The sequence below is a fragment of the Aplidium turbinatum genome, chromosome 1 (genome assembly GCF_918807975.1).
Source record: "Aplidium turbinatum chromosome 1, kaAplTurb1.1, whole genome shotgun sequence".
Lineage (NCBI taxonomy): Eukaryota > Metazoa > Chordata > Ascidiacea > Aplousobranchia > Polyclinidae > Aplidium > Aplidium turbinatum.
The window spans coordinates 35049477-35064494 of NC_137472.1; the positions used below are offsets into that span (position 1 = coordinate 35049477).

The following is a 15018-nucleotide window of genomic DNA, read 5'->3' on the forward strand; positions in this document are numbered from 1 at the left end:
GATACAACTGTTGATACAAAAAAGTTGAATTGACAGCCCCCCCCCCAAACCTTAATTTCAGTGGGTTATTGTAATTTTGCATGCATTAAACTCAACATAAAAATATAATTTTGATTAGCCTATTTGAGTAAAAGATTAAAAAATAAGTTCAATCTTAATGAAAATTTGAAACATGCGGAAAGTTCTTGCCAAAATTTTTAATAAATTTTCGACCAATTGTAAGGTTAAGGGTGCAGTTGCACTTTATTTGACATTTGCATAGCCACTATTTGAGCAAAAATCTGAAAATAAGACCAATCTTAAATGAAATTTTTAAAACGTGCTAAAAGTTATCAAATTATCCCAAATTTTTGACTAATTGAAAAGTTTGGGGGTGAGGTTGCATTGCATCCCTGGCTCCTACACCTATGGACTACACTGCAGTAGAGTTTCTGACCCATTACGTTTCTGAACTCCGTTACCTATAAGCATATCATCCAGACAAAATACATTTGCTTGGTTTATTTTTGTTTTGAAAGTATCCGTCGTTATAGTAAAACTACTGATATGATTTATTGCAGCGTATGCAGTCGAAAATCTTCAAGTTAAGCAACGGGAGAAAGCACAACCAATATCGGCCCGCTGATCAGATTTTAGCTAAAATTAAAATTTATTTTTAATTGAGCCTGCTGAGAAGTTATAGAAGCACATCGCCTACTTGTGTTATTTTAACGGAAAATTAGCAATAGGAAATGGGGAATGGGTTGATTTTGGTAACACTGTGTTCCGATTTGGTTTGCCACATTGGCAGTTTGAAGAAGGTTCTTGAATAAACATTTGACATTGGTCGCTGCATTCAACTGAGTGTCCTAAAAGGCAGGAATGATATGTTCCGTACTTGTATAACCTTCCATCTGCTTCGCCAGGAGCCTTGATCCAAACGTTCGCGTCGTGCGCAGATGTGGTTGACTTTTTACTCATACAACTTCTCAAATTTGACCTAAACGTTCTGAGATACTCCGATGCAACTGTTACGCTTCGGATTGTTTGCTCGCTTTCAACTTCAACAAATGTGTCTTCCGTAGCTTCTGTAGTTGTGACACTGGGCTGTGGCCGATCATAACCGTCGTTCTTCCCGTTATTGAGTCTGTTGTTTCTTTCGTCGTTCAATCGGTTGTTGCGATTATTCAATTCCCAGTTTGGGTCGTTACGGTGGACAACTTGAGCAACCGTAGTTGTGGTTAGTGGCTGTTGTGATGGAGGTACATAACCGCTGACTGGCGCTGACGAGCCAAGTTGACTGATCCATCGTTTTTGTCGAGGGGCAAGAACAGAAGTTCTAGTTCCCCATGAAAAGCCAGGAGATTGTCCCTGCAAGCGTTAATGAACGGTGAGATGGATAGGAACAAATGTTTCGCGTTAATATAAAATCTTATTTCTTGAAACCAACAACCTAAAGCTGCAGTGTGGAAAACTAAGAAAATCCTTCGTGTTATGATGATAAAACCGTTAGCGTATTCATTGGCAAATGAAGCAGATCTCAAAGTAAACTACGATTGATTGGTTGGAAAAATACATGAAACTATGCACAAAGGGTAGGCTATTAACTTTCAAAAATACTGATTAGAGGTATAAATTAGAAAATGGTTTTGATTTGTATGAATGACGTCATCTTTGTTTTCAGCAAGTTACTTGGTTTCTTTAAAATTTTGAAAAATGATGATAAACTATAGTTTTTAAAATAGACTGTTATTGCACGATGAGATGTAGGCTAAGTAAGTTGCTCTATCATAAAATGTAGTTCAGATAAATTTAAAATGAGAATAACTTGAAAAAACATAAAAGCGTCAAAAGTGCTGCTGTCGGTCTGTCGCAATAAAGCACCTACTACATGACGCTTGAAAAAACATCAGTTAGACACTTATAGAAAGTGTGCCACTGCGCCTTGACAAGACACTCAATGAATAGCTTGAAGTTGAATACGACGATTGGCTTCTTTGCTTCTCTAATCATTGTACACATACTACATTTCATTGCTATGAAACATACACTGTAACACATCATGCTGTAGCAGTTGATTCGTTTAATTTTTTGTATGTTTGCAGTTGTTAGCAACATTTCTGTGTAGTAGTTTTCACTCTAAGCAGCCTCAATTATTGTTAACCCAGCAGCCGTCATGCTGTTGTTTTGAGTAAGTTTGTGAGCATCATTTTTATTATTGTACGATAAGTCATTGTTTTATGTTTGAACCATTCGAACTTAACTACAACGTCATCACCAGGGTAGACTTGGGCAACAACCCGGTCGATAGCCTAATTGCATTTTACCTATTTTCTGCATGTTAAACGATCAACCTACAACACCTATAGTTTTGGCCGCATATCCAGAGTCGCATAATTTGAAAGAAAACTAGTGCTACAAACAAGAGTGGTACAAAGAGTTCTGCAAACGCATCAGTCCGAGCTACCAGCATCTTCATCGAAAAGGCACGCCAAGAAGCATATCGATGTTTGATCATTTCACCAACTCATGATCTAATCCAGTGTTTTTCAACCTTTTTTTGAGCCACGGAACACTCTATGCATTAAAATAATGTGACGGAACACTAAACGAAGTTTTATAATGATGCATTAAAATAAACAACACAACAACAATTCATTTACTTTTAGTTTTTGTCAGTACGATATCTGGGCCTGTTTGAATGATCACAAAGTTGATATTCGGGCAGAAATTGCAAAAGACAAACGCGAAGCTGTTGTGATTTTGATTTTCGACCGGTGTTAAATTTGGGAAAGATTTCATTGTTCTACACTGAGAAATATGAAGAGTTACATGTACAAAATGTCAATCTCAGTGCATTTCACTGACTCAGTGTGAAACTTGTGCCTGTTTGGATAAACACAGAGCTGATATCCTGGCAGGAACTGAAGAAAGACACAGACGAAGCTCTTCCTCAACAGCTTTCACTTGCTCTCTGTTTTTAGTTTTGATGGCTGTCAGGCTCGAGAAGCTCACCTCACACAGATATGTCGTGGAAAGTGGGAGCAATGTCACAATAGCTTTGTTTGCCAAAATGGGGAACTCCTTGGCAGCAGTCAACCAAAAACTCTCCAAAAGTAGATCAGCAAAGCTTAGCTGCAGACCACGATTTTGTCTCAGTTCAGTTAGTTCCTCCTGCTCCTGCAAACTCATATTCTTTCCAAAAACTGGTAAGCTGTATGGGTCTCTAACCCAGTAACCCAGTCAAGGCTATCAGTAGCCTAGAGGCTGAAGAGAAATAACATGACATCTTCTCCTTGAGAATTTTCAGATGTTTACTAATGATCTCACATAGTGCAGCAGTGTGAACATCTTGCCATTTCTTGGTAAGTGGAAACATTTTCAAAATTTTTTTTTAGACCAATTAGGTGAATTTGGATAATTTCACACGGCACACCTGACGATCTCACATGGCACACTAGTGTGCCGCGGCGCAGTGGTCGAAAAAAACTGATCTGATAATCTGGCGCCAAGTGATGTGGCGTTCCTCTTTACAATACTGTCTGCGTCTGAAGAGTCTGCGTCCGCTAGAGGTCGCCAAGGCTGAACGCGGCTCGCGGAACAATATTCAGCATAACGCTTTTGACAACAACGACTCAGCGGCAGGACGTAAAAGAAAACCATCCAAAAAGAAGACCAAAAAGAAATGATATTCGGAACATGGCTACAAGGTTGAACCTGGACTACTGTATTATCCGGGGCATTGATTCTATTGTCAATTAATATTAGCATACTGTGTGTGTTACCCTGTCTACCTTGGTTTACTTTCAATTATATTAACCTCTACAATGCTTCCTTCTGTGTGGTATTAATAGGCAGTGCACTCTAGAAGAGATAATTAGGTTATAACATCGCCCCTTCTGAGCTAGGAGTCGCACATCGGTAGTGCTTAGCGAACACTATCCGACCACCTAAACCCCACACGCCAAACTTTAAACTAAACCTTCGTACACAAAATTCAAGCCTGGATACGACAAAAGTAAAAAATTACACGAAGTGTAAAAAAAATAGTATTTTTTTTGTACACCAATAAAGTAACCATGGCTAACAAAAAATAACTTTAAGCCATTTCACTTAGCCAAGCAAAGTAACCTATTTGGTACTTGGTAATCGCAATAAGCAAATAGACCCAGAGTTTATTCCAAGTTCAATAACATTTATGCAGTGATGTACGCGAATACAAAAAATATTGACGCCGTCAGCGTAAACGCAAACGTTCGAAAAACCATACGCCGTATGCGTCAACGTAACTTGTAAAAAAAGTTGGCGGCGTCAGCGTTAGCGCATACACTAGCGTAAACTAATTTTGTTTGCTAGGTGCCAAACATTCACACGGTATAAACCACTCGAAACAAACAAGTTTTATTTTGAATTTCCACAAAGAAACACAAGCATCTGAAAGTGTTCATCTGACATTTTGCTGTGTTTTGGTTCCAATATGTCTTTGCCCATTGAAAACCTTTTTTTAACTGCAGCGCTGGAAGGTGTTGGCGTGTTGTAGCGAAAAAAAAATACATTAAAAAGTATGCGTTGACGCTATGCGCTAAAAAAACGCGAAAACTTTACGGCGTAGCCTCAAGCGCAAACTATCCAAAAAAATGTTGCCGCAAGCGTTAGCGTAAACAAAAAGTCTACGCCGCAAGTATGCGGCGTAGAATTTGTGGCGTGTACGTACATCTCTGCATTTATGATACATTTTGTTAGAATTTGAAGAGCGGTTGATTGCTTAGCGCGGCATTTAGTTTCACAAAAATTACACATAACTTACTTTTTTTATATTCGGCGGGTCATAATAACATTGTTGAATGTCACGAATTGCCTGTCTCGAAAACGGACCCCCATTTCTGCTTGTATCTACAATGTAGTGAAGCCCTGTCCTGCAGTGGAGCCGTCGAGCAATGAATTCATTGTAGCTTTGATTGACAAAATGCATCGAATTCAGCGAAAAACCTGATATTAAAAATAATTCAAGACAGATGTTAAACTTTTGATTGAGAGAAGTTAAAGTTTCGCAAAGCCACAGCAAACCACGTATTGAACTATATGGTGCAGATTATCGAAAAAAATCCAATGAGTTCATAATTGAAACTTTTTCTTAGAAAGGTGCTTTGACTAAGAACCTACACAATTTTAGTATTAACTCATAACCATAAAAATATGACCTAAATCTTAAATCTTCAATTTGAAGTTAGATTGCAAATATATTTGTTATTTTCGACGCCATTGAGCAGCAGATCTTTACAAATCAAACACGTAACTTCCATGCAATGCTCATGAACGCATAAGTACAGTAAGGCAACAGTGTTCAACCTTTTTCCTACACATCTGCTTTCATCTACGTTAAAACTAGTTTCTTTTTTTCTTACCAGTTCCACATAAGAAACTAACGTAAGAAATAAGTTTAACAAGCGCACTCTCAAATGTGAAGAATATAATCAAGTAAAAATATATAAGTTACATAGGCTATGCAATATCACAATCCTAGACAACAAATTGAAACACCAGCCTCAAGAGACAAATCCTTCTCAAAAAGCGTGTAATATGTTGCTGTTGATAGCTAACACAAAGTAAAACTGTCTCTTTTGTAGTTTTCCGATTATAATTTTAACTAAAGGAAAGTTATTTTCTATAGATAGAATGATACGCTAGGCCAGGGGTCACCAAACTACGGCCCGCGGGCCGGAACCGGCCAGCGAACTGATTTTATCCGGCCCGCCACGTGCTGCGGAAATCATTTGTATATTTTTCCACCAGACAGCCTACATGTTGGTGTTCTGTTTTTATCATTAGGCCACCACAAATGGGGACAGCCTAGGCCAAATTTGGAAAGATGTAATGTTTTTTCAAGAGCACGATGCCCTGTAGGGCATCACAGCAGGGGATAACTTTTCCAGCAACCTTTCGATTTTCATCAACACTTTGCTATTCCACCGTTGACTTTGTTAGTTATTGTGCTCAATTCAAGTCAATGGAGATTCTAAATAGTTGTATATCTTTTCGCAATTTGCATCCGGCCCGCAGCTGTTAATCTCGCAGCAACCCGACCCTCAGAAAAAAAGTTTGGTGACCCCTGCGCTAGGCTAACACAATTTGTTTTTGTAATTTTTGCTTGCTTAAGAATAACCTGGATAAGCCCGAACATATCATCAAATAATCACAATAATAGAAGAATTATTCTGTATCACTTAAGTAACCTAATTATAGGCGTACCATATTTTCATCGCCTAAAAAGAGGACACGTTTTGCCAGCAAGTAGAATTTTACACTTGAAGAATCTTTTACATGCTTTTAAATCATTACAGTATAGGCCTACGCAGCAAAAGTTACCAAAAAAAAAGAAGAAAACAGATTTGACTGAACGTTTAACTTATTTTTCTCATTTCTAGTGCTTCCAAATGATTTTATATTTTTAAGAGTTAGCAAAAAGTGAAAAAATACCTAATTTTTAGACAGTTTCAGTCAGACAGCAATGATCACAAAAATCTGCAAAATGTGACAAATCAGGCACGACCTCCATGTCAAGCCTTAACTTTTTTCAACAAGGAATGGTCAGCCTTAACAAAATTGTTAAATTATTTGCAAGAAGTATGACTAAAACAGTAGGCTGCACATTAGGCCTACCGTTATTGCCTCTACCCAGTGATCGATTTCGAGTAATGGGTAGTAGGCTACCAAATTTAAGTCATAAGTAGAGTAGACAACCGGAAACAGACATTGCGTCGGCTGCAGCGTGGGTCAGGTGTACGTCGGAAGGCGTACACCGATGCATAGCGCTCAAGCCCGCTTTCCCGCAATGCAGGATAAAGATATGAAAAACAAAAAAACAAACTAAAAGGCTGTTCCTTTCCTTGCAAAACTGTAGGCCTATCCATGCCACGATTTGTTTTGCTGTAGGTTAGGGGTTATACACATGCACTTTAGACATTTGTTTCGATTTGTTTCAAGTAACAAACGAACCAAACTGAGTTGGTAATCAACAACGTCTACCAGTGTTGTAGGCCTATCAATATAAAACGTATGTAGGTAAAAGAACATTTTTTTGTGAAAGTGTGAGCATGACTTTTAAAGTGTCATTTAAAATCTTACAGTGAAGCAGACAATGAACGTTCAACAACAGTTCAATAAAATGCGCCAATTTCTTGTAGAATTTATAAATCAGCATGTTACATTGGTAGGCCTATAATGTTTAGAAAACAAATGGCCTACAAGCCGTCGCTGAAACGTCATCAAGCAATATAATCCCGTTGAAAATATAAGCATGAAAACCCAAACTGTCAAAAAAGAGGATATTTGAGCATTTTTTAGTGTCCTCGGAGGACAATTTATTTTTCTTGAAAAAAGAGGACAAAACCTCTTAAAAGAGGACGTATGGTAGCCCTACCTAATTATAACTGGGTTGTATTGTTTTGTTTTGTTGAATCATAGACAAACAAAACAAAGTAACCTTAGCGGGTGTAACATTGTTATTGTTTTGCCATCCAAGAGACAAAGGCTCTGTTTTCATTTTAGAAACGAAAATCTGTTAGCCTAATTTTCTTTTTGTCCCAAAGCCGCTTGCTGTTGATAAACGAAAGCAGTTTAACCACATTAGTGAAATCCTATATTTTAACTTCAAGAAAAGAAGAGATACGTAATAAAGGAAACATGTTCCGCATTCAACACTTTTAAAATGAAAAAAAAAAGGTTTCTGTTATAACAAGCCTAGAAAGGTGGTTTAACGTTTGTCGCAGGAAGCAAGAGTTTACGAAACCTTGCATTTTTTTAAAACCCACAATAATGTATATTACTTTTGACAACCTTTCAATGAAGCAATTATCTCAGTAACTACGAAACAAGGCGTTCCCGTAACGATTGAAAGCATGTCATAGCATGGAGTATGCATAAAGACACTTGTTAGGTGACGTGTTCAAAGAATATGACCAAACCAGTCTTGCATTTAGTGACCTGTGTTAGTGTTTTAAATAAAATTAACACAGAGTTAATCACCTTGTTTACACGTTGACAGAAAGTCATGCTATTTTAAATACTGCCCGTGTAACTTTTTGCCTGTATCAATGTAAAAATATTGATTTAAAATAAATACTAAATTTTAAATATTGTATTTTGAACTCATGTTGTTTCAATTAGTTTTTTTGCAGTGAGACATTCCGCTTAAAATCGTACGGTAACCGCTTAAACCCACAAGATCTCAAGCAAGTAGAATGATTCAAACAGTGGTTTGGAGTTTTTAGCCCTATGGATCGTGCAAACTACTGTATCCTAAGTTTAATTTCACTGTATCAGTCTTAATCCTTCATTTAATTTCTTCATTGATTAGCTTATATCAGTATATGACTATTGACCGATGGACCATGCTTAAAAAAGTTATTGGTGTACAACTACAAAAAGTCATACTTTAGACATTTCAAAAAAGTATGTTCATCATATTGACAGCTTTTGCACAAAATAGAACAAAGTAGCCTAAGTTTATTGATAGCCTAATAGCTATCGCTGAAAGATTGTTGTTAGTTTTTTGAAACGCTGTTAGAGGAAAAAGTTTTAAATTCAACTTTACACATTCAAATTTAATGAACTTCAACATTACTTACCTCGCAGCCCAGGCAATCGAAGCAAGCTCTTAGCCATTTGATCAACATGTTGTATGTTTTCACTGAGGTAGGCAGCATTCCCAGCATCTACATAAACCCAAGCATCGCTGAGACGCCTGAAAAGAAATAGTTGCCAGTGTAAACATGCCCATTCCATTGAGATGCGGCGCACAGAAAGGGTGAGAAATCTTGATTAGAATTCATTCAAAACTTTCAACAAGCAAGCTCTCCACTAATACATATTTAATATAATAAAACAATGAAAACTATCAATACTACAAAAAAGTGCTCAATGCTAAGCAAAAACAATTTGTAAAGGCTTCAGATAGTGATAACTATATTTGATTTATTTAATATAATATAATAATTTAGGCATTTCACTCTACTACACCTACACTTTCAATTAGCGGTGTTCCAAAGATTGGGCGCATTTGGTCAATCGTGAATCTTGGCGTACCGTACAGCACTAGCAGTAGCATACAATTTTTGCTTTGGAATTTGTTTAATTTTGTAACCTACTATCGAAACAATGCCTATCGAAGAATAGTACTGTACTGGCCTACCCGAATCACATCGTGTATGAAAAAAAACCTGCAGCAGTGACTTTATATCCAACGTATTGCTGGCATACTATGGCAGTAGAAATACAAAGTAAAGTAGCCTACGGTAGGCCTACGTCAGAAAAAAATGGAAACAGTTGGCAACTTCCCACTGCAGGCAATGCCACTATTTTAAGCACGTTGGCTTGTTGGCATTATTTAAATCAGTTTCGTTCTAGGTTACATTTCTTCACGTTTGGCCAGAAATATTTTGAACTGCCACTTCTGACTTGTTGGCTCTGTAGGCTAAATAGATATTTCCACAAGGGTGCAACTGTTAAAAATCCGCTATTTTTGGATCAACTAGATTACAAAAATTTATAAAAGCTTGTAAATCTGCTTACAACTTTCAAGTTTTCTTCGTCATATGCCTTATAGTTTGACAGTAACTAATACAGCCATAAGCAAAAGAAATATTATCATTATTATAATTATCAATTTAATTTATCCTAGTCTTACTTGATAACACGGTGAGCTCTTTTCAAAAATTCCTCTTCGTAATTTTTGTTTATCCATCTGTTTTGTTGGTTTTTTAAATCAAATGCAAACATAAGTAAATCAGGTTCCAATACTATGATAGCTGGCATTCCAACCAATTTTTGAATAATCTTGTTCAGAAGTGCGTCATAACCATTCCATGTTAGAACGGTAGAAGCAGGTTTATAAAACTCCCACGAGGAAGCTTCGCCACTTAATCTTAGTCCATCACTAGGACGCATCTTTATCACTATAACCGGTATCTTTCCCATACACGCGTTTAATCGAATGTCATCCATCGCTTCAATATCTTTATCACGGTCACCAGTCAACCAATAAGCGTTCCGAATTATTCTGTTACCCGATTGTGCTGAAATTGTTTCTCTTGTGGCTATTAGGCTTCTTCCATATCTTCCAGCAAACTCCCAATGTTCGTTTTCACTTCTTAACCAACCCCGGCACTCTTCACGTGACCCAATTTTACCTCTGTTGATCTTTTTGTAGCTATCTTTTTCATCATCATCATCTAATAACACCACACTTTCTTCGTCGGTAATTTCAACTGTTTCTTCAGAAGAAACGGAAAAGTCATTTTTGTTGGAAAAAATAACCACCAGGGCAATTGCTCCCCCAAATATTACCAAAATACCAAGCAACAAAATCAAAAAACAAGGTTTGGACAATGCCATTTTTCCAAGTAAATTACTTGTGCGCTCTTATTAGGTGTGTCACACTGTCACATGATCATGAGAATTGAGTAATCATTCACATTTTGTTCTAAAAAATGAAATAAGTCTGTTTAATTTGATACCTTGAAACAATATTTGTAAATAGGCTACATTTCAAATAAATAATAAAATGCATAAACTATATACTGTATACATTATTTTTTAACATAACATTAATCTACAGTGACAACAATATACAGTTGATAAAGTGATAGGTCTACCTTAGTTATCCACAACATGAGTGAATGATAGCTATACATTTGTACAAAATTCTGGAACTAAATTTTAGATAAATAGCCTAGAGAAATGTGTAAATTACTATAGGTCTACTGTACATTGTCCTAGGCATGGCATTAAAACTGCAACCGATGGGAAAGACTCGGTGTGGCAACTCCGAAGTTATGGAGAATATGGAGTTACCCCTTACTCCCAAGTCTGCTCACTCCCATCAAGTCCCCTCACTCCCAGGTCTGCTCAGGCCCAAAGCAGTAATACCTGACAGGGCCCCATGGGTCAAATAGCATTATTAAGCTTGTCCCTTTATTCAAAACCTGGGAGTGTGGCAGACTGTACGAAAGAAACTCATGGTTGGCGTAGTTCAACGGACAGGAAGGCGTCACCCAGTATCGAAGTTACCGGACGTGCCAAGAGCATGATGTGACACGTAAGACGTTATGGTCATCCTGCTGCATCTCATGCTTTACCCAATTGTCCTGGCCATGTATTGATTGGATTCTGAGGCCTTAGACGGAAGAGTGGAGTCCTGTGCTGTGCCACCTTCTCTCATTTAAAACGCAATCACGCGCAAGTCATATTTTTGGATCAAGAAGTCCGGTGGCGATGGAAGAACGGCAAACCAGATGGTGTGGATACACCTGATCTGTAGCCATGATCCCACACACAGGGGCTCAGGCCGTATGGTTGTTTTCCACTGAATCTAGAGCAGCAGTGAAATTCGGCAGCTCCCTGAGAGACCGAGCAGGCCTCTTTAGGAATGCTCTGTCCGCTTCCGTAGTCTGAGGACAGGGCTAGAAAAGGTTTTCTAAAAATAGCCTGCTCTACTGCATCCTGGCCAGACTGCTGCAGCTGGTCGGGATCCCTACACGCGGTCGAAAAACAAAAACAAATACTTTAGTCTCAAAGCAGTGACAGTGACACCTAGGCCCTATAGGTGGTATGTCTTCCGTTATATCTTGGTGCAACATACAATAATAATAACAATATGTTCTGAGAGGAAAAGACAAACAAAACGACTAATTTTCAAGTAGTCTACAATCTTCTTATCTCTTTTTGCCGTTGTTATAAGTATGTCACGGATTATGTGTTAAAAACAATTCTACCACAAAGCTGCTTATAGGTCTACCGCTACGTGACACAAGTTTCCCCTTTGTTGCTAGTAGGCTAATCAAATTGCTATTTGTTATATTTAAGCTTATTTGAAGTGTACTATCTATCAAGACGAAGTTACAGCTTTCAATCTCCTTTTATGTTAGGGAGTATTTGTTGGCCTATAGGTACGGTATAGCAACGTACGTACTGTGTTGGTTTTAGGCTGCGTTGTCTTATTAATTTAATAACAGTAGCCGAAATAGTTTTTTAACTATGAATGCAATCATTTAATTTTGAATGTAATTGCTAATCACTCACTCCACTTTAAACTTTTTGTGCTTCCTTTCTGGCTGTAGCTTCAACTGCTGCAGGCCACATGAAGTCAAAAGCATCAAAAACAGAGTTGTTTTCGACGCTGCAAGTAACAAAAATATGGCTGACTTTGGAATCAATCATCTTGTACAAGCCTAACAGTCCACGCTTAAACATAAAATGACAAAACTTTGATTTGATCTTCTGAGGGCTAAAAATTATTTTTTGTGCTTGAATTTCGCAATAACATTCTATCTTCAGTTGACCATTACACTGTTAAATGCACAACATGTGCCTTCCACCCTAAAAGTCCTACTTGCCACAATCTTTTTCACTTTGATAATTTTATTAATCCCTTACATCGTGTTTATTAGCTATCTGCAATCTGTTCCTTTTCTTGTAGGCTACAGTGACTTTGAGCTCCACTAACAAAGGCTAAACCTATAATTAGACAAAGCACTGAGTGTCAAAAGTGTTTCGATCAATCTGATCTCAACGCCAAGTAACCGGTTATGCATTTATGCCTCCGAGGCAAATGGACGATTTTATAGGAAAAACACGAAACACAATTTTTTTGGCAAGATAGCATGTTAAACACATGCTTCGCAAAGTATGAGCTGTAAAAAGATAATAATTTTGATCCGATCCAATAAATGAGTGTATTTTTATTTGGTTTCGAAATAAAAGGATGGATACGAATTAAATCATTAAACTTCGAAAGAGTGGCTATAGTTGTTTAGCTTTTGTCCTCCCCGATATCTCTGTTGGTTAGCACGTGACTTCGTGAACGAAGAAGTTTCAAAATCAAGCGGCGCTGGTTCCAGTCTTGAGGTGTGCGCTTGAGCAACGCATTCTAAGGACTGCTCTCCATTCAGCGGCATCTAATAGATGGAACAATTTCGCGACAACAACACTTCAACAATCGGAAATTTCACTCTGTCAATCTCGGTAACCTGTCATGTGTCAAATACCTCTACAAGTATGCGAAACTACCAGGAATAACCTCAGGCTTTGTCAGTCCGAGGATAAAGATTCAAAACCAACCAACCATTTTGAAATCTTGTTATAGTGTTTTAAGCTCTTCCACAGAAATTCCACTCTCTGAAATATCTCTGAATGAGTCTATTGCCACGTCGATTTCCTATCGAAATATTTCTTGGAATCAAACTTATATTTCTTTTTTTTGCGTGTCTGTGTTTATAAACGTTAAGCATGATTAAAGTTTTTGTTTGTCGTATCCAGGCTTACACCCGGTGGTTGAAGATTTAGATTAAGTGGACGGGAAGGCAAGGAAGCCAATCTTCGTGTCCACCTTCAGGCATGCCTTTAAGTGTACTGCCACAGACACAGCTGCATGCTCGAGCGGTGTCGAACCGGCACCCTTTCGATTGCCGTTCCAAGGTTCTCACCACTCTGCTGTGCAGCCGACCTGATTATGGCTATGCTATGCAGCCGACTATGCAGCTATGCTATGCAGCTATGCAGCCGGCTATGCAGCCGACTTGATGATTACAGTAATAAATAATTACTGTAACAATAATGTACAGTAGGCTTACAATTATGTTCTTTTCTCTGCATTCAAGCTTTCGCAAGGTAGCCTAGAGAATACAAAAAAGCAAAGTTTCAATGATAGCCTATTACACAAACATGAATTCATATTCGTCCTAAACAGTGCAATTTTTACATTTAAAATTCATTTCATTAGTCAAAACGAATAAATTTAATTTAATACATTTGATAAAATTGCTTGACGAGTAAGCGATATCTTTTCTTGAAGTCTTATTGGAGCTTCCTCGGCAGGGCCGCAACCATGCAGAATTTCTAGGACAGTATTAGGCTACGAAGTAAATAAAATTTTGCAAAAAATTATATCTTAGACAGCATCGCATTTCTGCGTCGAATAGTAAACGCTCGAAGCCTTTATCATTCTCATCGCATAGTTGTTTGATTGCATGTTCACTATTCATTGAGAGAGTGAGGTATTGTTTTGGCAAGCTGAACAATCTAAAGGTTCCCGATATCTGCGGCAGAGGTGCTCAACTCATTTTCCTTTCTTGTGTTTTAGTAAGCGAAATATGACAAAAAGTTGTTTGTTGTCCTGCCATTGCAAATAGCCTACAACGTGTTTACAGTACTCTAAGTCAGTGGATCCCAAACGTGTTTGAGCGAAACCCCAATCTGAGTTTTGTCAATAATATCTTGCGACCTAATATAACCAGCAAATAACTTGCAGGTTATAGACAATTTCAGCACTAAAATAAGATTTTTGACCGACAGCTGATATGCGAGTTTTTCTTGGGAATGTAACCAATGAACTTGGTGATAAGGTTTTCCAAATGCTCTACCAGGACGGGGTTGATGACATAAAAAATGTCAATTGCAATTTGATTCCATTCTTCTAAGTAGGTGATCATTCATTGATAAAAAGGCAGCAGTTCATGATCCAGTTTCATCTTCTAGAGTTGTAAGCTTTTCTTTAAAGGCAGACCGGTGTTACGGACAATTTTCACCAAATCAAACGTCATATAAAAACCGTTATGGTCTACTTAACCTAGCTGGCATCTTACGTCATGGAAATTGCTAGAAAATGTCCAAATATTGCACCATCGTTCGTAAGACCTGATGAAACATTGCATCACCACCTTTGAACACCTGTTTGAATTGCGTGACAATGCTTTTCATTATTGTGTCACAGTTACTGTTTACGTGAGTTTGAGATATCGCAAATTATTCTAGTCATTCGTAAAATGGTTGCTTGAAAGTTGGAGGCATATTTAACTGTTTGCTTAGTGCTTGCCAGCTGGATAAAATTTCCGTCTTTTATCTAAGTAGTTTGTTGTAGTGACAAGTTTTAGTGGTGTACGGTGTTGCATCCCAATTTCGACAGCCAGGTGGCTAATTTTACAGAAATACAAATTTGAATAGACGTTTCAAAGGACTGTTTCTTTTTCGGTCATTACATACAGA

At 37.8% G+C, this 15018-nt stretch overlaps 1 protein-coding gene across 1 annotated transcript; it reads right to left on the bottom strand.

Moving 5' to 3' along the window:
- Positions 1-500: 500 nt before the first annotated feature.
- Positions 501-10371, bottom strand: LOC145776252 (uncharacterized). Its single transcript, XM_082587656.1, has 4 exons — positions 9665-10371; positions 8607-8722; positions 4787-4968; positions 501-1350 (listed from the first exon to the last, which is right to left on the bottom strand). The coding sequence occupies exons 1-4, from the start codon at positions 10369-10371 to the stop codon at positions 703-705; spliced, it is 1653 nt and encodes a 550-aa protein (XP_082443782.1). The 3' UTR covers positions 501-702.
- Positions 10372-15018: the final 4647 nt, after the last annotated feature.

Coding starts and splice junctions, on each gene's coding strand:
- LOC145776252 (XM_082587656.1), bottom strand. CDS start 10,371: ATGGCATTGTCCAAACCTTGTTTTTTGATTTTGTTGCTTGGTATTTTG. Junction 4,969..8,606: donor TCGATTGCCTGGGCTGCGAG/GTAAGTAATGTT, acceptor TTTTAATATCAG/GTTTTTCGCTGAATTCGATG. Junction 1,351..4,786: donor ACCCGCCGAATATAAAAAAA/GTAAGTTATGTG, acceptor TAACGCTTGCAG/GGACAATCTCCTGGCTTTTC.